Raw genomic sequence first — 20,340 nt, forward strand, 5'->3', positions numbered from 1 at the left:
AGGATCACTGCTGATTTTTGCATGTTTTCTATACTGTTCTGTTAACTGCTGACCTGATGTTTGGATTGGCTACTTTATAGAAAGCTGTTTGTTTGCATTAATTTCAGCACAGTATAAAAATCTGAATGAGATGAGATAACATGAGCTAATTAACAGTAACACTTAAGAATCAACATATGGTTACATTTATTTATGTCAAAGTTGCATTACTTATCGAATATTGAGTGATAGTTCGGGTACAAGCAGGGCCTGTTTTTAAAATGTACAACATTTGAAAGTATACGCGTTTTACTATTGTTTACTGTGTTGAAACATGCAGGAACACCAGTGTGGTCCTTGAATTATCTTGTGGCCTAGTCCTCATAGTGTGTTTGTCAATATTCAGGTCAGAATATGAGTGTTTCCAGATTGAACTGGCTAAGAACTACGGTCAGGCAGAGTGGAGAGAAGATATTAAAAGCATCATGCTGAAGGCTGGCCTTCAGAACCAGCAGATCACCTTCCTCTTTGTAGACACGCAGGTAAACAGTCGTAGTACATGGTAGGAATTTTGTTAGTTGTCTTTTAAGGCCATTTGAATTAGGGCATAAACGAAAATTTAAGTCTAAATGATTTAAAGTATGTAATGTATAACACAATTTATTGCAGTTCTCTCCAGAAGACATGGAAGAAATGTACTCAAGAAGAAATGTACCTATGTGTTGATCCCCCAGATTAAGAGTGAGTCATTCCTGGAGGATATCAACAACATTTTGAACTCTGGGGATGTTCCCAACCTGTATGCAGCAGACGAGCAGGAGCGCATTCTGACAACCATGAAGCCAGTGGTGCAAGACCTGGGCCAACAGCCAACTAAAGCCAACCTAATGGCTGCCTACATCAGGAGGGTCCGCAGCAACATTCACACTGTACTCTGCATGAGGTTAGTAATTGTACAAAGTTTTGTTCACATGGTCAAAAGCAAATTAAAAGAAGTGCAGAAAGTTTGCCCATTATCTTCTTATACACTTACTCCTTTCTCCCTTTCCCCTACTCATACCTCTCTTCTTCATTTCTTCCTCTGCAGTCCTATTGGTGAGGTGTTTCGTGCACGGCTGAGGCAGTTTCCCTCACTAGTGACATGTTGTACCATAGACTGGTTCAGCGCCTGGCCAGAGGAGGCTCTGCAGGCTGTGGCCACATCGTTTCTTAATGAGCTGCCTGATCTAGAAGCCAGCCCAACAGTCATGAGGGGGCTGGTGAGGATCATGTGTGTGTGTGCTTGTGTGTGTCAGAGAGCTTTCATGGAATGAAGGTTTAAAATAACACTACCAAAGAAGGAAGGACCATACATTGAAAATTATTGTACTATAAATAACCATATGTAGAAACAAACTTATCCTCTCCACGAAACAAGTGTGTCAGAAAGCTAAATGTTACATAGTATAAAATCTCTGTACAGTAATTTTGAGACAGGCTTATGATTTTATATTTCCATTTCATCGTATCACTCTGAGCCCATGTTTGGTTTCTCTTAGGTAAAGAGATGGGATATAAGATAGCATAGACTTATGATGAGTACACAGTTGGGTCACAACTTGCTTGAGAAAGGCAGTCAATCACTGTCAACATTAACATGCTTGTGAACAATATTATTAGCTAACTGTGTCGTAATGCAGTTCAGGGGAGACTAGCTTGATACAGCAGATTGGCTGCCATTTAATAATGATCATTTTGGTCTAAACCCCACCACACACATGTAATAATTGAAAAAATCTGCACTTTAATTAAGGTAACAGAGGCTGTGAGCCCCATTTCCTAGCCAATATGATGATGAGAATATGTCATGTACATATTCTTGTATATGAATTTATAAATCAAGAGTGGCTATAAGGGGCGCCCTGGCAGCTCACCTGGTAGAGCGCAAACCATATGTCAAGCCTGAGTCCTTAACACAGGGGCCTGGGTTCGAATACAGCCCAGGCTCTTTGCTGTCTGTCTCTCTGTACTGTGACGATCAAATAATGCAGAAAGATTCATCCAAAAAATATATAAAAATAATATCAAAAAAAGTGGCCATGTGAAAACAAACAGATTGGTTAAATGATTGGTGAGTAACCAGACAAAAAATGGTTCAGACATAAGAAAGAGAAATGCATTGTTTGGAAAGGAAATAGTGTAAATTGATTGGAAAGATGGCTATGGAGCATGTGTGTGTGTGTGAGGATTGCTGAGGTGAGGTAGCCTCTCTGACTGAACTTCTGCCACACAAGTAGACACTACTGGCTGCCTGAAAGGAAAGGAAAAAAATAAATCTGAAATACAGAAATAACTTTTCATTAAGCACAGTCTCTCCCTAATTGATCCCCTTCTCCAGACATTGATGTGCGTGAAGATCCACCAGATAGTAGCCAAGAAGTGTGAAGAGTATCTGGCTGAGCTTTCTCGACACAACTATGTCACGCCCAAGAGCTACCTGGAACTGCTCAAAATCTTTTCAGATCTCATTGGGCGCAAGAAGCAGGAACTGTGTGGTGCTCGCCAGCGTATGAAGACTGGCCTGGACAAGGCAAGGCACTGCACTGGAAAAATAACAAAAACAGATATATTTATTTATTGCAATTTGCGTACATGTGCCTAATTAGCATTCCTATTCTGTTCTGTCAACCTGTAGCTCCTTAGCACAGAGAAGGATGTGAGTAAGATGCAGGAGGAGCTGGAGACGATGAGACCTCTTTTGGAGGAGGCTGCTAAGGACACAGAAGTCACAATGGAGACCATCAAAGTAAGGAAAAATAAATGGAGGTAGAAATGTTTGAGCCATGCAAAAGTCTTAAGTTTGTCTCCACATTATCTAAACACTGATATGAATTGCATATAATGTCCTTTCTATATACAAATATTAAAATGTATGCTTTTAATTTATTGACTACAATATGGAAAATCAGTGTGAAAACTTTTTCTTTCTCTTTAGTGTTTGTCCTTTTACATAACTTATAACCTATTGACCTTGAGTTTGATTTACACTCCACGTTCCCAGAAAGACACGGTGGTTGCCGAGGACACCCGGAAGTCAGTGAAAGCAGAGGAAGCTAACGCTTCAGAGAAGGCCCGTTTAACAGCAGCCATCGCAGCAGACGCCCAGAGAGACTTGGATGAGGCTCTGCCAGCCCTGGATGCTGCGCTCGCCAGCCTCAAGTCACTCAACAAGAATGATGTCACTGAGGTCAGGGATTTTGATGATGATCGGTGAAGATTATCTTCAAATAGTACTGTATTGTTAGTTTATACGTCAAATATAACTTCTGAATGATTTTCTTCCCCGCAGGTGCGAGGCATGCAGCGACCTCCCCAGGGGGTGAGGCTGGTCATTGAGGCGGTGTGCATTATGAAGGGCATCAAACCCAAAAAGGTACCTGGAGAAAAGCCTGGCACCAAGGTTGATGACTATTGGGAGCCTGGTAAGGGTCTGCTTCAAGATCCTGGCAAGTTTCTGGAGGGTCTTTTCAAGTACGATAAGGTACAGCACATTTCTAGTGGATTTATTGCCAATCCACTGTATGTTTAATGTATGTTATTGATTTTGTCTCTCCAGAACATGATTATAGTCTCTTTCAGATTTGATTTTAAGAAATATCTCCTGTTTGGGATTCTATGTACTAAATGCAGCTTTTTCTGCAACTGATCAATTTCTGCAGGACAACATCCCAGATAACGTGATCAGTTCAGTCCAGCCCTACATAGATAATGAGGAATTCCAGCCAGCCTCCATTGCCAAGGTTTCCAAAGCCTGTACCTCCATTTGCCAGTGGGTGCGAGCCATGCATGTATATCACTTTGTGGCCAAAGCTGTGGAACCTAAAAGGGTAAAAACTGAAATCCACATTTGAGTTACTGTCTTGGTTATTTATGTAAGACACTGTACTGACATATATTTCAAATAAGAGAGTCATCTAAACACTAAAAATGTCTTCTTTTTTTTTTTTTTACAGCAAGCTCTCCAGGAAGCCCAGGCAGACTTAGCGGTAACCCAGCGCATTCTGGATGATGCCAATGAAAAGCTGGCAGCGGTGGAGGCTGGCATCAACACTTTGAAGGCCAAGTACCAGGCCTGTCTGGCTAAGAAAAACGAGCTGGACAACAAGTATCAACTGTGTGAGGCCCGCCTCGTCCGAGCAGACAAGGTCAGAAGGAGGGATAACATAAGATAAGATAACAAATGATTAATCCCCAGCGGGGGAAAGTCAGCATTACGGGGTGGTGCTTAGGAACAGGATACAAATACATAGGAATAAAACATACAAGTAACAAATCTATCAAAGTTAGAAGGCTGTATACAGTATGTTGCCCTAAACCAGTGTGCATAAATGTAATGTTTAATAATTTTTAATAATGAAAAGGTAACATGGTAGATACAGTATATATTTGACATAACAATCAAGATCCTAACAATGATCTCCTTACTTTTTATATATTTATATTTATATTTATGTTCATGTGCACTGTAAGCACCAATTTATACCAAGGCAAACTCCTCGTATGTGAAAATGTACCTGTCAATAAAACTGATTCTGATTTGATTCTGATTTAAAAAAAAAAAACATATTTAACTTCTTTGATATTGATAGTTTTGTCATGATGATTTCATTGATCTTCTCCAGCTCATGGGGGGACTGGCAGATGAGAAGGTGCGTTGGAAGGAAACAGTGCAAGATCTGGATTACATGGTCAATAATGTGACAGGCGATGTGCTTCTATCAGCAGGATATGTAGCATACCTGGGACCCTTCACTGTAAGTGGGTTGTAACTATTCAAACGTTTGTCAGATATACTACATACATATTTCACATCATAATGAACTGCATCTATCTATCTATCTAATTATCATATAATGTATACTGAATCTGTATCTATCCATCAGTCCTTCGGGACCTGAGAAGTCACAACAACACAAATGTCACAGATTCAGATTTTAATTAATGACATTTATCTAGCAGGAATAAGCATGGTCATATATCATTCAGTACATAGTCCTACTGCTCTGTGTCTTAGTATGGGTGAATGACTGCTCCACTGACATGGGGTCAATTAACAATAACACTGCTACACTTAGGAAATGAAAACTATACATTTGATTAGGACATTGAATCTAATGAGCACCCAGAATTGGTGTTTTGTCTTTTACCAACTGATTAAAAAACTTTTTCATTACCAGTACCAGCTGATCTCGCTTGACTCGACTCTACTGGGCCCTGCTCCGTTTTCCATTGCAGACAGTACCCAGAGACAGCACCCCTCTACGTAGCTTGTCGTCATAGCGACGTCACGTTCAATGCGACACACCAGCGATCCAAACAGCTGTCTCGTGATTTAAGTTAAAACGTTTCATTCCTCAGAATGTAAAGACAGATAAGCGGTATGAAAACCTTACAATTGTGTTTTCCTCTGCCGTTGTTGCTGCAGCGGTCTGTGTGACGGTGGGAGAGGAGCGGGCGGCTGGCCGGCTTCGGGAGCTCCTCCCGCGGGTTGGAGCGAGTAGCAGGTAGCTGTAGTACCGGAGGCTGCAGTTTCAGGACCGCAATTGCAGGACCCTTGTTTACTTTGATACTGTCAGCTAGCTGACTAGCTAGCTAGCTAGCTATGTTACTCTTTACAGCCCCCGAAGCCAATTACCCTTATCACAACCACCACCGAGTGTGTGCTTAAACCTTTGGCGCAGGCTTCCCCCGCCGCCACTTGCAGAGCTCCTCAACTCCGAAAACTTAAAGCACATTTTTGTACCGCCATCACTTTTCGTAAAACTGTCAATATTCGAAATGTACACAGTTGATTTGTCACCTGAAAACTTCTCAGAAGTGGATTTAGTGATGAAATTACATACGAAAACTGTAAAATATAAAACTTTCTGTTGCTGGCCTCTGTCTGGCGCGCGCAATGATGATGCAGATGCAGTGAATAGTGAGGATGCTCTCTGACCAATCAATAGTCTGGCGTGTTTTCACGCCACATTTTAGTTTCGCCTAAGCTCGCTTGGAACCTCGACGGAGGTATTATGAAAAAAAGTACTTGGAAGCAGGTACAGGTACAACTTTTCCACAATGGAAACCAAACAAAAACAAATCACAGACCCAACTGTTGCCGAAACCCGGGATCGAACCAGGGACCTTTAGATCTTCAGTCTAACGCTCTCCCAACTGAGCTATTTCGGCTTGATAAAGATGGGTATGTGCCACAATCTACAGTGTACAGTATCTAAAGTTTAACGCAACAATTTTGTTATTGATATATTGACGTTAAAATTAGACTGCTAAATATAGGCTACTACTGCTGTGTGCCAGAATACTCCAAAATGTTTCATCCTTTGAAAGATAACTAATAAATCAGTAGCCTATAAATCAAAAACTTGTGTTTTGAAGTGTTTTAACACAGGCCTAATGTCTAATTCAATTTATGTTTCATGTCCTTACAATCCTAAACACATGAATGAATGCTGCAAATCATTCAGGCTACATTCACAATGTATTTTTTATTATTTATTTTTTTTACAAAAGCCTACTTTCTCTATAGTGTCAAACATGGTACAGGCTGTACCATTAAATGACTACATTACTTCTGTAGCCTATAGGCTATGTGGTAAATTTGCCTCCATCTGAGATATTTGATACTGCAAATGTCTCAATAGCATGAGGCACATTCGTAACAGTGTGTGTTATCCCTTACCAAAGCTACTCGCTTTGTTCTGCATAACAATCCACTCAACAGATTGTCAACTCTTCTTTTCGCATATCAAAGCATAAACATAAACTTATTTACAATATTAGTCTGTTGAATGCCACACAAATGTGCTTAATAGTGTATGCTATCTATCTATATGTCTGTTTATCCATCCATCTATCTGCATTGTTTTTGTGTTTAGGGAAAGTACAGGGCAGCCATGGCGAAAGAGTGGCTGCAATGTTTCAAAGAGCTAAGTGTTCCACACACTGATGGACCCAACCTGATCAACACCCTAGGAGATCCAGTCAAGATCCGCTCCTGGCAGGTCAGAACCATCCTGTCACCAGATGACCTTCAGGGTCTAAGCCTCTTAAGACAGACCTGTTTTCGCATGCTTTTAAACTTAAATGACATTGGTGACTTACTGGCATCATACTTTGTCATTTCTGTGTGCGTAGATATCAGGTTTGCCCAAGGATAACCTTTCAGTGGAGAATGGTGTGATTGCCCAGTACTCTCTGCGCTGGGCTTTATTCATTGATCCTCAGGGACAAGCCAACACGTGGATCAAAAACATGGTGAGGACACTGTACTGCATGCTGTTCTGACTGTAACTGCAGAGGGCGCTAAGACTAAAAGAAAAGTGAACATGAACTTGAAAAGTAGCCATATCAAGATTTTAATTTATAACTTTACATCACATGTATAGTGTGGAGTTATACTTACAGTATAAAGAGCTGACATAGCAGAGTATGAAAGTAATAGAAAATATCCTGACTGGAAGCATCACAAACTGGCATGGGATGTGCACGGCCCAGGACTTGAGGGCTCTGCAGCGGGTGATTAAAACTGCTCAGAAGATCATTGGTACCCATCTCTCGAGCATCAGTAATATCGTTGAGGTGAAGTGCCTACGCAGAGCCCAAAGGATACTAAAGGACAGTACCCACCCCAGCCACAGCTTGTTCTCCCTGCTGTCTTCTGGGAAGAGATATAGATGTTTCAGCTGCCGCACCACCAGACTGCAGAGCAGCTTTTTTCCCCAAGCTATCAGACATTTAAGCTCAAATTCATTCTCAGCACTGCTCCAATGCTTATAGTTTATTTCTGTTTACCATTTTTATAATTGAGTCTGTATTAATGTATATTGTCTGCTATGTGGCAGAAGGGAGTTACAAAACTGAATTTCACTATATAACCTGTTATAGTACATACACAGTTACCTGCTTTGGCTGTGCGGCGAATAGTGGGTATAATGTAATCTTATTCCACATCACAACTCCTCTGGAAAGCTTCTCAGTATCTGTAGTTGTATTTGATCCACTGCTCGTTCATACTCACTGCGTGTTGTCACCCAGGAGCGGGACAATGGATTGGAGGCTATGAAGCTAAGTGACCGGAACTTCCTCCGCGGTCTTGAGAATGCCATTGGCTTTGGTAAACCCTGCCTCTTGGAGAATGTAGGAGAGGAGTTAGATCCTGCTCTAGAGCCTGTGTTGTTGCAACAGGTGAATACACATACACCAATAACAAACAAAAATCACTTGTACCGTATTGTCACACAAATATGTAACCATATACATTTTCACATTTTTATCCCATAGACATTTAAGCAGCAGGGCAGAACAGTGCTGAAGCTGGGCGATTCCGTCATCAGTTACAATGAAGGCTTTAAGATGTACATCACCACCAAGCTGCCTAACCCACACTACTCTCCAGAGGTTTCCACCAACGTCACGCTCATTAACTTCACCCTGTCACCCAGGTAACATGTTGCTGTGTCTCCTTATCTCAGCTATGAAGGTGAGGAGCAAGACCCAGGTTTGAAGAAAATGTAATTATAAAACATAAATAGTGGCACATTCCTTAAAATGTGAATTAACAGTTTGGGTTTTTGAAAAAAAGCAATTGGTGGTTTAACATGGGACTGCATCCAAAATACACAAGTGGTGCAATTGTTGATGTAAGTGCATGCATGCAACCATGCAATAATACGTAACATTTAAAAGCCTTGATAAGTTAAGGATAGCGCTATGGAGTTTTGGACAGATAAAACAAAAATGGTTGTGACTGTGTACTAGATAGAAAACTAGTAATTTTTCAGAATCAATTTAGGGTGTGAACTTTATTCTAAAAATTATGTCTTAGTCTCACTGTCTGTGTTTGTGTAAATGTGTCTCCAGTGGTCTAGAGGACCAGTTGCTAGGCCAGGTGGTGGCTAAGGAACGTCCAGACCTGGAGGAGGCTAAGAACCAGCTGATCGTCAGCAACGCCAAGATGAAACAGGAGCTAAAAGAAATTGAGGATGAGATCCTGTTCCGACTCAGCTCCACAGAGGGAAACCCCGTGGACAATGAGGAGCTCATCCAAGTGTTGGAGGCTTCCAAGATCAAAGCTGGAGAGATAAAGGTCTGACGGCGGGAGAACTATTATCTCTAATGTAATATAATATGGCCTAACATGAAGTTCTTAAATAACCATCTTGGATGTGTTTTTTTCTCATATATAACCCCCCCCCCCAGAACATTATATGATACTTGATGTGCCATCAAACTCATATGCTACTGTTGTTTGATTTTCTACTAATGGGAAGTGGTTTTAATGGCAGGCCAAAGTGACGGCGGCAGAGCAAACAGAGCAGCGTATTGACGCCACTCGTCTTGAGTATGTGCCGGTGGCTGTGCGCACACAGATACTCTTCTTCTGTGTATCAGACCTGTCCAATGTTGACCCCATGTACCAGTACTCATTGGAGTGGTTCCTTGGCATCTTCATGGCTAGCATTGCCAACTCTGAGACAGCAGGTAGAAAGAAATGCCACACTACATTGTATTATGCTCTCTGGTTGCAAGATTACACACAGAATTGTGTATACCTGTGCAGATGGAAAAATCATTAGAACTGGTTTATGACATTGAAACCAGATGTAAAATATATGTTCCTGCTTCCACTGACTTTTCCTTTACATGTGTCTCACAGACTTACTGGAGGAGAGAATCGTCAACATCAATGAATTTTTCACCTTCAGCCTGTACAGCAACGTGTGCCGCAGCTTGTTTGAGAAGCACAAATTCATGTTTGCCTTCCTCCTGTGCACTCGCATCATGATGAATGAGAACAAAATTGATATGGTGAGCAACGGGGGAGTTTGCTGTATCCCCTCCTCCCCTGTACATTTTATGAATCTGCGTTGTCTCTCTGTGGCAGGCTGAGTGGCGCTACATGCTATCTGGAGGGATGCCCGTCCAAGAGCTGCCCAACCCAGCAGTGAGTTGGCTGTCGGAACGTGCCTGGCTTGACATCCTGGCCCTTAGCGCTCTGGACAACTTCAGAAACCTGGCAGAGAGCTTCACCAAACATCTGCAGGGGTTCAAGAGGATTTTTGACAGCAACCGGCCTCACAGGCACGCATAGATAATCACAAATGTATACTTGTTTCCTTCATTTGTACTGTGCAGAAGCTGTCAATATTAATATCAAGGTGTGCATGTGTGTATGCTTGCCTATAGGGAGAGTCTCCCAGGAGAGTGGGACACAGAGCTGGACTCATTCCAGAAGCTGTTGGTCCTCCGCTGTCTTAGGGCTGACTCTCTCGTTCAAGGCCTGCAGGTCTTTGTCTCGGCACAGCTGGGACAGCGCTTCATAGAACCTCAGGTAGAATCCCTGTCATCCCTCTTGCCTTAATGTTGATGTTAAAGGCAATGTGTGTGTGTTGTGACAAAAAGTTATTCTTATATGTGTGACAGTGGCTCAGAAGTGTGGTAATATTAACATGGCAATAATTGTTCAATTTGTTTTGGCTTTGTTTGTAGCAGTGCAAACATCGTTTAATGTTCAAAGAGTACAGAATTTACCAAACTAACTTCGGCTGAAAATTACTTCTGCTTGTTAGCTCTACAGCAGGGCTATTCAACTGTATTGTTCACAGGGCCACAATTTCAGAAAGCTAGGTCCAGGGAGCCGGACATTTCCCTGAGCTATTATTCTCATTATGTACATACACTTGACAATTCACATTTTCAAAACTTTTATTTTGCTACATTACAAAAGCAGCTAATCATAAACTACACAAGAAAATAAACAGCCCTTCTTTAAAGCCAAGTGCTTAATTTAATTTTCTTTGCGACACAAGCTGCATGTTTGTTTGTCCCGCTTGTTTGTCAAGGAGGCATGAGCATTTGTTTTCTGGCATTCATGTGAGAGAAGCTGGATTCACAGGCGACAGCAGTAGTCTGCAAATGAGGGCTTTTGTCATCAATAATGCATTTTTCTGATTGAAGCTCTCTGCTGGTTTTGAAGGATTTATTGTGGCAAAAATGTCCATACTTTGTGTGAAATAGAACTGAGCCGCTAGTTGAATAGGCCCGCTCTACAGTATCCGACAACAGTATTTACGAATTATGACGCTTTTATCCCCAATCTCTTCCCCAGACGTCAGATCTGTCTGTGGTCTTCAAGGAGTCGTCCCTCTCCACTCCCCTTATCTTTGTCCTGTCCCCTGGCACTGACCCTGCTGCTGACCTCTACAAGTTTGCTGATGTCATGCAGTTCTCCAAGAAAATGAGTGCCATCTCTCTGGGGCAAGGCCAGGTCAGAGCCTGGGTTGATGCCTGGGAATACTCTCTCTCTCTCTCTCTCCCCCTCCCTCCCACTGTAAATCATTCTCACAGAACCAGGCTGTTCTCATTTGTGTTGTTAAGAATGGCCACCTCCGTGCTAATTGTTTTCTCTATTCCTGACCATAGGCCAGGACAGTGTACCATACTACTTTGACAGATGCTAGATTCCAGGACACCATAAATTAGCTCAAATATATTCACATCATGTGCAGGTTTTATAATAAATGCAGACTCGATTCATCTATAAACCTGAAGCCTAGTGGCTGGCTGAAAAAACACACTACCTCTGGCTGTTCAGTAGCTCATACTGGGCTGTTGTACCACCTTGTCCTCAATTTCTTTCTGCACTGAACTTCGGGCTGTTAAACTGCCCTGAAAGACATAATGTCAAACTAGCCGTTGGGAGCTGTATCCCACAATCAAAATATGTTACTCTCTCCTTAATAAGGATACAACTTCTAGGAAACATGCCTCATGTTAAGCTTACTGTTTGTGGCACAACTCTTGTTGTTGTCACCATCTGCTGCGGTTTGTGTGATTCAGGGTCCGTGGGCTGAGATCATGATGCATGCTGCCATGGAAAGAGGTCACTGGGTTTTCTTCCAGAACTGTCACCTGGCCCCCAGCTGGATGCCTGCCCTGGAGAGACTCATTGAGAACGTCAACCCAGTAAAGGTCAAAACATATGCATACACATACTGTACACCAGTGGTTCCCAACTTTTTTCCCTTGACGCCTTGTATCTAAGAAAAGTTGAGCCAACAGCCGGAAAACACTCCGACACAAAAAGATTACATAATCACTTACTAAGAGCAAACATTTTCAAATTCTTTTCTGATGTCCAAGGATCTTTTTAGTAGCACCAACTGCATTTTCTCTCAAAAAAGTCCTGGCCGTCACCAACAGTCTCCTGGTGTTTTGTTTCTTGGTCTCGTTTTATTTTGCTTGGCTTCATGCTGTCGTTAGCGAGCTTCTCTCCACAGATGACACTTTCTGGCTGAGACTTGTCCCATCTTTCAATAAAACCAAAGTTAAGGTAACTCTTGAGATATTTCCTGTTGGGAGACCGGACAGAAAGGACCCAAACGCAATGCTCAGAGGGAAGGAGGTTTTATTGAGGGTTTACGGAGGGGGCTAGGGAAGAGGTGAGGGAGGAGAGGTGGATGCCGGGGGACGCGGGCACAGAGGACCGAGGAGCAGGCGAGGCGCAGGTGGTGAGGCGAGGAGCGGGGAGGAGCTGGGAGGGCGCCGTGGAGGAAGCCCGAGAGGAGAGGACCGGAGGATGAGCCCAGCCGACAGAATGGATGACGAGGGTGAGTGAGCCTGGGAGGGAAAACAGACAGAAAGACAGGGTTAGTGACTGGAGCGACAAAGTACAGGGAAAATGAGAGAAAACAAGAAACATGAGAGCCTGAACGTAGAGGTGGCACTGGGTATGGAGCAACAACGATCAAGCGAGGAGGGGGTGGAGAACCGGGGTTAAAATAAAGGCAGGGATGAGGTTGATTACTGGCAGGTGTGTCAGGCTGACGAGGTGGCTGATGAGGTGCAGGTGCAGGTAGTTGGCTGGGCTCAGGAGCCGAGGGAGAGAGGAGGAGAACACAGGGAGGCAGGCAGAGCAAAACAATGGGTGAAATAAAGCGAGAAAAAAAAAAGGGAAACCAGGACACTCACCGTCAGCTGGGCTGTCCCCACAACATTTCCTTACTTTCTTTTTTGATACTGAGGAGTCATCAGCACTTTTAAGTTTCTCACACCTGTTTCATTCATAAAATAGTGGTGCTCTGGCTTCAGGAAAAAGGAGGATAAGCTGACTAGCAGCTAGCTGACCTGACAAAACTAATGGACAGCAAGTGTCACAGGTTAAGAGCTCACAGAGGTTTGGCCTATTAAAGAGCCTGCCTACTATTTTAAGTGAGAACAAAAAAAGTTTATCTTTTTGTTATGTGAACATGTGATCAATTTTTTTTGACAACCACAAACCAGATAAAGCGTTGCTCACCCTATGTGATCTTTGGCACCCCCTTGAGGGGCACACGGACCCCAGGTTGGGAACCACTGCCATATACCATAGTAGTATTGTATATTAGACAAGCCTTTCATTGACTTTGATACTTCCTTCACTGCACGGGCACCAGGTGCACAAGGACTTCCGTCTGTGGCTCACAAGTCTTCCCAGCAACAAGTTCCCGGTGTCAATTCTCCAAAACGGATCAAAGATGACCATTGAGCCTCCGAAGGGAATCAAGGCCAATCTACAGAAAACCTACCTGAGGCTCACAAATGATTTTATCTCCACTTCCACCAAGGTCTGCCTCGTCTTCTCTCATCATCCCAAGTCTGTTCCTGCTTATTATAGTTACATCCAGTATTGTTTTTGAGAACATCTAGTAGTGTCTACATCGTATTCCTCTCCTCTTCTTTCCAGACATTACACTTGAAGTCTTTGCTCCTGTCTCTGTGCTTCTTCCATGGAATTGCTCTGGAGCGAAGGAAGTTTGGCCCACTGGGCTTTAACATTCCCTACGAGTTCACCGACGGAGACCTGAACATCTCCATCAGCCAACTCAAAATGTTCCTGGACGAGTACCAGGACATCCCGTACAAGGTAGGGGATATTCATACTACCTGTGAAAACAGTAGTTTCAAAGCCATATGATCTGCAATTTCATTTTCTATCTAGTTTTGTCTTCTCTTGCTGTTCTTTTTTCCTCTTATTGTTTTATCATCACTCTCATCCTGTGACTTTAATCTTCTTAACTTCATGAATTACAAGTATGTCCATTGCGCACAGTTTATTACTATTGTAAAATGTTTCTTAGGACTGTGGATATTTGAGGTATAAACGTACAGAAACACAGGCCCCAAAGTAAAATACACAAGTTTTGATCTCAGTCAGAATGGGTGTGTGTGTGTTTGAATGTATTCATCTGTCAGTCTCCCCTTTCTGTCCTCCACCTGTCCAGGTGCTAAAATACACTGCAGGGGAGATTAATTATGGCGGCCGTGTGACAGATGACTGGGATAGACGATGTCTGCTTAGTGTGCTGGAGGATTTCTACTGTCCCGCTGTGCTTATTAATGACTATGTCTACTCTTCGTCTGGAGTCTACCGGCAGATAGACACAAAGCTGGACATAAAGGTTAGATAAACGCCGGAGCAGTCAAAAGACTGTGAGAAGAGTAGTGCATTAGACTTGACCTTTGTCTGCATCAGTTGGTATACTCTGCATATATTTTCTAGGGTTGGGAATTACAAGTTATGTATACTGTTTAGTCTTCATTGATAAAACATGACGGCATCTTTGATATCATAACTGCTTTAGAGTTAAAATGTCTATCACAAGACTTACTGCAATATACAGTAGGAGCCAAAGCTTTAACTAGAGGCCATATGACAGGATGTTATTCGTCACAGCCCATATATGGTCACCTGAAACAAAAAATGAAAAAAATGGGAACACCCCTACTTTTATGAGTGTGAGGTTGTTCTCTAACAAATTCAATAATAACAAAAGTTCTCTGTTCTTGCTTCCTTTCACACACAAAGAAATGTAAGTATTTGTCATGTTGCAAAAAAATAAATTAAAATATAACTATACATATCTGCATTTACACAGGTGTAGTAGTAGTAGTTGAGTTGGGACGTCTGCAGATCATGAAATGTTTAAACATTAGAATTTTTATTATAAAAGCTAAATCCTCGGTCACATTAAATCATTGAAATTCCCAGTTAAACATATTGTTTGTTCATGCACTATTTTTCTAATGGCAAGACAGAATTGAACTAAATGAAATGTGCAGATTTTATGAATGAATGATCTCTTAAATGGCTGAAAATGATATGCTATAGTCTGCAAAGTGTCACATATAATTCAAAGCATATCAACTTCTGAACTGCTGACTATAAAACTAATTGATTACAGTTGGGGTCAGCGAGTGACTCGTTGTCATGGAAATTCTGTCTGATTCTAGGGTTACCTGGCATACATTCGTGGTTTGCCCATCAATGATACGCCTGAGATCTTTGGTCTACATGACAACGCTAACATCAGCTTTGCCCAGAATGAGACCTTCGCCCTGCTGGGAGCTGTGGTTCGTCTCCAGCCTCGAGCTGCATCTGCTGGGAGCAAAACTCTGGAGGAGGTACAGACATCTTTTGATATAATTTTCTCTTCTTTTATTTTAGTTCTACTTGCATAAAATTATTCTATGTATACTTATTAAGATTGAGGAGTAATTGACAACAGAAAGTGCCATATTTTTAACAAGTTTTTAGCCAAACATACTTGATTGTGCAGTGTTGAGTAGCCTGTCAGGACTTTAGTTGTGATTTGAGAGTCTTGAGTCTCAGAGTTGGAGTCTTTTTTTCAAATTGCCTAGACTGTGTTAGGTGCAGTGCATAGCACACATGCACAGACAGACTGGGGCTGAAACATGTTGTACTGTTCTGTTTCATTGCCTTTTCCTGTACCGTAGACAGTGGAGGAGATAGTGGCAGGTATCGTTGGGAAGATTCCTCAGCCTTTCAGCGTTCAGGAGGTGATGGAAAAGTATCCGGTCCTCTATGAAGAGTCCATGAACACAGTGCTCATCCAGGAGGTCATCAGGTAACATTAGGCTGTACCATAAGATTGCAAACCACACTGTGTATTCTAACTGTGAGGTGCCCACACTTGAAAACACACAGACCAGATTTCGGATTTCACTCAGAAAAATATGTATTTAGTGTAACAGGATCAGGTAACAGAATCAGGATCGGGAGTAACAGGTGAAAAACCTTTAAATACAAAAAACATTTTTTTTTCAAAATAAATTTTGAACAAACAGGTATTTTCCCAACACAGGTAAGGTTAAATGCATTTTACAGGAAACGCAGATCAAGGTAAGTATTTCATTTAGGTAGAAGGTAAGTATATTTAGATTAGGTAAAAGGATTATTTAACAAATGTTTTACAGATTGACGTTGAAGTGTTTTAACTAATTACTGTTAACCAATTAGATGTTAATCACACACACACACACACACACACACACACGAGGATGAACCTAACTCTGGTTTTTACACAAAATAACATGTTTTTTTTACCCTGCATTTTACTAGACTTTTTATATAGATTAATTCCTATTTTTTATACACAATTAAATTTTAACAGCATTTTTTTAAATCTATATTTAACATTTTACTAAAGGTTTTAACTAAGGAATATTCTTTACATTTTTATTAAAACTATTTATGCATTTTATCAATTTTAATTAAGCTTTAACAAAGGATTTTGGGTTACTATTTAGTATTAATTTATACAAATTACGTAGGAAACTTAAGCATTTGGTCTTATCAATTTAGTATCTCTTTAAGCCATGCAGTGACAATTACTTTAAAAACTTTACCTGCAACACATTTAGCACATTAAATACATTTCTACACCCATACAGACAAAGAGTCCATATGAAACAAGAGTCCATGTGAGCTTACCGATAGCCCGTCACGATCAAAAGTCCCAGTTACTCACAGTGGATGCGTTTGTGCTTCTGCCGTCCTCTCAGTCTGTCGCACACCAGTCAAATGACTGATGCGCGTATTTGTAGTTCACTGATTGAACTGGGCGCGAGCTTCTAATTGCCCCAATTCAGTTCACCTTGTCGAGCGTGCGCCATGGCTCGCACAGTCACGTGGGCTGCCGTGCAGGAGGAGGAAATGAGACAGGTACACGGGAGACAGCCACACCTCCGCCAGGTCAGCGTGACACACACTGAGGGTCTCTTTGATATATTAACACGTCATTCTGCTCTGTTGCTGTACACTCATGATCAGAGCTGAAAAGATGTGACAAGATGGAGGAAAATTCATTTATTGTGAAAGTTTATTCTTGTTTGATCAAAATTTATATCCATGTGTGACTGAAAGTCATAAGTTTAACAATTGGGCGGCATGTCCTGTGTATTAGACCGTATCCCTCAACCTGTCTGTGTTAGCAGTACATTGAAACAGCACTGTTTATCAGTCATACTTAGATCAGCTTGAATAATTCTCAAGTACTCGGCAAATCAACCTGTCCTTTACATTTTTTGTAAATGAATGTTATTTTAATCATCCAGCAGGATAACAAATGTCTACAGTTTGGTAATTCTTTGAGATCAGGGGAAGAAACTGCCATCTGTACTGCACTGAAAGCATCTTTGACAATATTTAGCTCACCATATGCAGCTGGGTCAAGTGGCTAGATCAGTGATTCTGCCCAATAATTTAACTTGTGAGGTAAAAATAATAATTAAATGTCTCACCAGTAATGTAATATCTTTATTTGAGACTAGTAGCTGAAATTGTACCCTTTGACATCCAGTCAAAGCCATAATTATGTGATCATACTGCAGTATATATATACTTTTTCTGTTGTGCGTGAGCTGCTGTAGCTTGTGACGTCAGCAACTCGTACAGAGTGAGTTTGGGAAGCCAGGTGTCTCTGAACCAGAGATTGTAGTTTCTGAATCATTGGTAATGGTCAACAGTCGTAAATATGCAACTCTTGAAAATATATTTTGTTCCTTTTTATACTACAGGGTTGCTTTTCTATTTTTGTATTGTTCTCGTGTTATAAACAAGGTCTTCAGTGGCCAGTGTTTGGGTTTTTTTGTTAGTTTGTGTGTCTGTGAACCTTTTTATCAGGTTTTGTGTACAGTTAGTTTACTTATTATTACTTATTTACATGTGTAACCTAGAAGTCAGATTAGTTTACCAGGTTATACCAACAGGTATACCTGTAACAACAGGTTTATAGTTTTGCTTCCTTTATGACTTAGAATTATTATTTATTTGTCTTTGCAAACTATTCAATACACAAGTGATGCACATGTTCTTGTAATTGTTTAATAATGGTTGGATATGAGGATTAAATTGTAAGTACTTGTATCTTTTGTCTTTCAGATATAACAATTTGTTGGCGGTCATCTCTCAGAGTCTCCGTGATATTGTGAAGGCTCTGAAGGGTTTAGTGGTGATGTCGTCAGAACTGGAGCTTATGGCCAACAGCCTGTTCAACAACATGGTGCCTGATATGTGGAAAGCCAAGGCGAGACACACACACACACACACACACACCAATTATTCTCATTCTCATTCCCTTATCAAGATTGAAGAAATTCCTTTTAAACACTTCTTATATTTTTATACATTTATATTCCTGAAGGCTCACCAACCCTGGATCATTTTAAAGAGAAAGCTTGGCCCACACTTAGTCAACAACATGCACAGAAGTTTTGTCGGGGAAGCCTCAAAATAAACCCAATCCTACATCCACATTATGACAGCCTTCTGTCCGTGTTATTGTGTGCAGTTGGGGATAAGAAATTTGACATTTGGGAGTGATTTCAGTGTACAAGACATCAGATGAGCTTGTGGTGGCATTTCTGTCCTGCTCTCATAATTTCAGGCTCTGCAATGCTTTCTAATAATACATAACTACTTAAACTACCCCTCCAGGCCTACCCATCTCTGAAGCCTCTGGCCTCCTGGGTGTCAGACCTGCTTCAGAGGATCAATTTTCTGCAGAGATGGATATCTAATGGCATTCCACCTGTCTTCTGGATTAGTGGCTTCTTTTTCCCCCAGGCTTTTCTCACCGGAACCCTCCAGAACTACGCCCGTCGCTCCGGCACCTCCATCGACACAATTGGATTTGACTTTGAGGTCAGGGGCATGTCTGACAGTCTGTGTAAATGCCAGTGTTTCTGCTTAACTAGCTAAAAGCATACAGATTTATTGTGTCAGGTACATATTTACCACTTTGAATTCACTGTGTATGAATATCAACACACACTTTACAGTATATTTCTGTTACATTTGCTTTGAAGATTTGTTATTAATGGTTTATACTGACTATCATTCTGTTTCTTCCTCATCTCTTCTGCATCCCTTCTCCCACAGGTAATAGTGAAGTCAGTATCAGAGATAACAGAGAAACCAAACACAGGCTGCTACATACACGGTCTATTCCTGGAGGGGGCTCGCTGGGATATCGAGGCAGGCCAGCTCACAGAGTCCAGGCCCAAGGAGCTCTACACAGAAATGGTCGTCATCCTGCTGATCCCCAAACCCAATCGCAAACCTCCAACCTCTGGGGTCTACGTCTGCCCCATCTACAAGACCCTCACACGTGCTGGTTAGTACACACAGTATGTGAGCAGGACTGGATTCATCTATGTTACAACTAATATTATTTGTTAGATTAGATAGCGCTTGCTTGTTTATTTAAAAATGTATGAAATGAGTCAAGGAAATTAATTAAATGAAATTAATTAAATGACACGTTTGCTCAGTGTATGAACCTTGTTTTTCAGTGAGACTAGGTGTTGGCCTGTTCACTCTAGTGTTTGTCTGCATCTCCTTTTAGTGGTTTTATTAGTCACCCAAAATAGACTCCAGTTAGTGTCCTGTTTCACGAAGCATCTGAAAGTGCAGCTCTGTATTTTCCACCCACAGCACGCAGCCAACACCTTATGCTGGCGCGTGAGACTGCTCAGAAACACTTGGTGATGGAAAGATTCAAACAGTTTAAAATGTCTTCATGTCACTGAACTACTTCGTGTGCTTTTCTAGGGACACTGTCTACAACCGGTCATTCCACCAACTATGTGATCGCGGTGGAGCTGCCTACAGATCGCAGTCAGAGACACTGGATCAAACGGGGAGTCGCCCTCATCTGTGCGCTGGACTACTAAATACAGACACACACACTTTTTCATATGCAGCGGGGGAAAAAACCCTGTCTTTATACCTTTCTTTGTTTTGCAGCAAACAACGCTCATGATTGCAGTTGTGGTTGCTTAGATAGACATTTTCTACATGTACCAGATGTCACTAAAAAGCTAAATGTAAGTCTTATTTAGGTCTGGTAATAAACTGTCTCTCACAGTACATATAAGTGTAATAATGTTATGTAAGATTATTTCCTTTCATAAAGTCACTTGGCAGTGGTTCAACATACTGTAACTTTTCAGGACCAGACATCCAGATTAGAGTTTAGC

At 41.5% G+C, this 20,340-nt stretch overlaps 1 protein-coding gene and 1 non-coding gene across 2 annotated transcripts in view; one reads left to right on the top strand and one right to left on the bottom strand.

The window, feature by feature from the left end:
* The window catches only part of dnah1 (dynein, axonemal, heavy chain 1), a 38,904-nt gene extending 18,661 nt beyond the window's left edge, over nt 1–20,243 (top strand). Inside the window, exons 49-78 of the mRNA XM_038696354.1 lie at nt 386–521; nt 714–922; nt 1,067–1,238; nt 2,357–2,548; nt 2,654–2,764; nt 3,020–3,205; nt 3,308–3,499; nt 3,678–3,845; nt 3,972–4,163; nt 4,641–4,772; nt 6,897–7,022; nt 7,156–7,275; nt 8,056–8,205; nt 8,302–8,462; nt 8,881–9,106; nt 9,306–9,501; nt 9,677–9,828; nt 9,905–10,101; nt 10,207–10,351; nt 11,129–11,287; nt 11,860–11,991; nt 13,455–13,625; nt 13,745–13,924; nt 14,283–14,459; nt 15,292–15,462; nt 15,796–15,926; nt 18,242–18,386; nt 18,797–19,003; nt 19,241–19,475; nt 19,913–20,243. Of these exons, the coding sequence (XP_038552282.1) occupies nt 386–521; nt 714–922; nt 1,067–1,238; nt 2,357–2,548; nt 2,654–2,764; nt 3,020–3,205; nt 3,308–3,499; nt 3,678–3,845; nt 3,972–4,163; nt 4,641–4,772; nt 6,897–7,022; nt 7,156–7,275; nt 8,056–8,205; nt 8,302–8,462; nt 8,881–9,106; nt 9,306–9,501; nt 9,677–9,828; nt 9,905–10,101; nt 10,207–10,351; nt 11,129–11,287; nt 11,860–11,991; nt 13,455–13,625; nt 13,745–13,924; nt 14,283–14,459; nt 15,292–15,462; nt 15,796–15,926; nt 18,242–18,386; nt 18,797–19,003; nt 19,241–19,475; nt 19,913–20,034 (4,993 nt within the window). The 3' untranslated portion in view covers nt 20,035–20,243. The remainder of the gene's footprint in view (nt 1–385; nt 522–713; nt 923–1,066; nt 1,239–2,356; nt 2,549–2,653; nt 2,765–3,019; nt 3,206–3,307; nt 3,500–3,677; nt 3,846–3,971; nt 4,164–4,640; nt 4,773–6,896; nt 7,023–7,155; nt 7,276–8,055; nt 8,206–8,301; nt 8,463–8,880; nt 9,107–9,305; nt 9,502–9,676; nt 9,829–9,904; nt 10,102–10,206; nt 10,352–11,128; nt 11,288–11,859; nt 11,992–13,454; nt 13,626–13,744; nt 13,925–14,282; nt 14,460–15,291; nt 15,463–15,795; nt 15,927–18,241; nt 18,387–18,796; nt 19,004–19,240; nt 19,476–19,912) is intronic.
* On the bottom strand, nt 6,117–6,189 carry trnaf-gaa. Its single transcript has one exon. It is a non-coding gene; the product is annotated as a tRNA-Phe (tRNA).
* Nucleotides 20,244–20,340: the final 97 nt, after the last annotated feature.

This window comes from Micropterus salmoides, unplaced genomic scaffold, assembly GCF_014851395.1.
Source record: "Micropterus salmoides isolate LMB-PRFRI ecotype aquatic unplaced genomic scaffold, ASM1485139v1 Ms_hic_scaffold_4, whole genome shotgun sequence".
Classification (NCBI taxonomy): domain Eukaryota; kingdom Metazoa; phylum Chordata; class Actinopteri; order Centrarchiformes; family Centrarchidae; genus Micropterus; species Micropterus salmoides.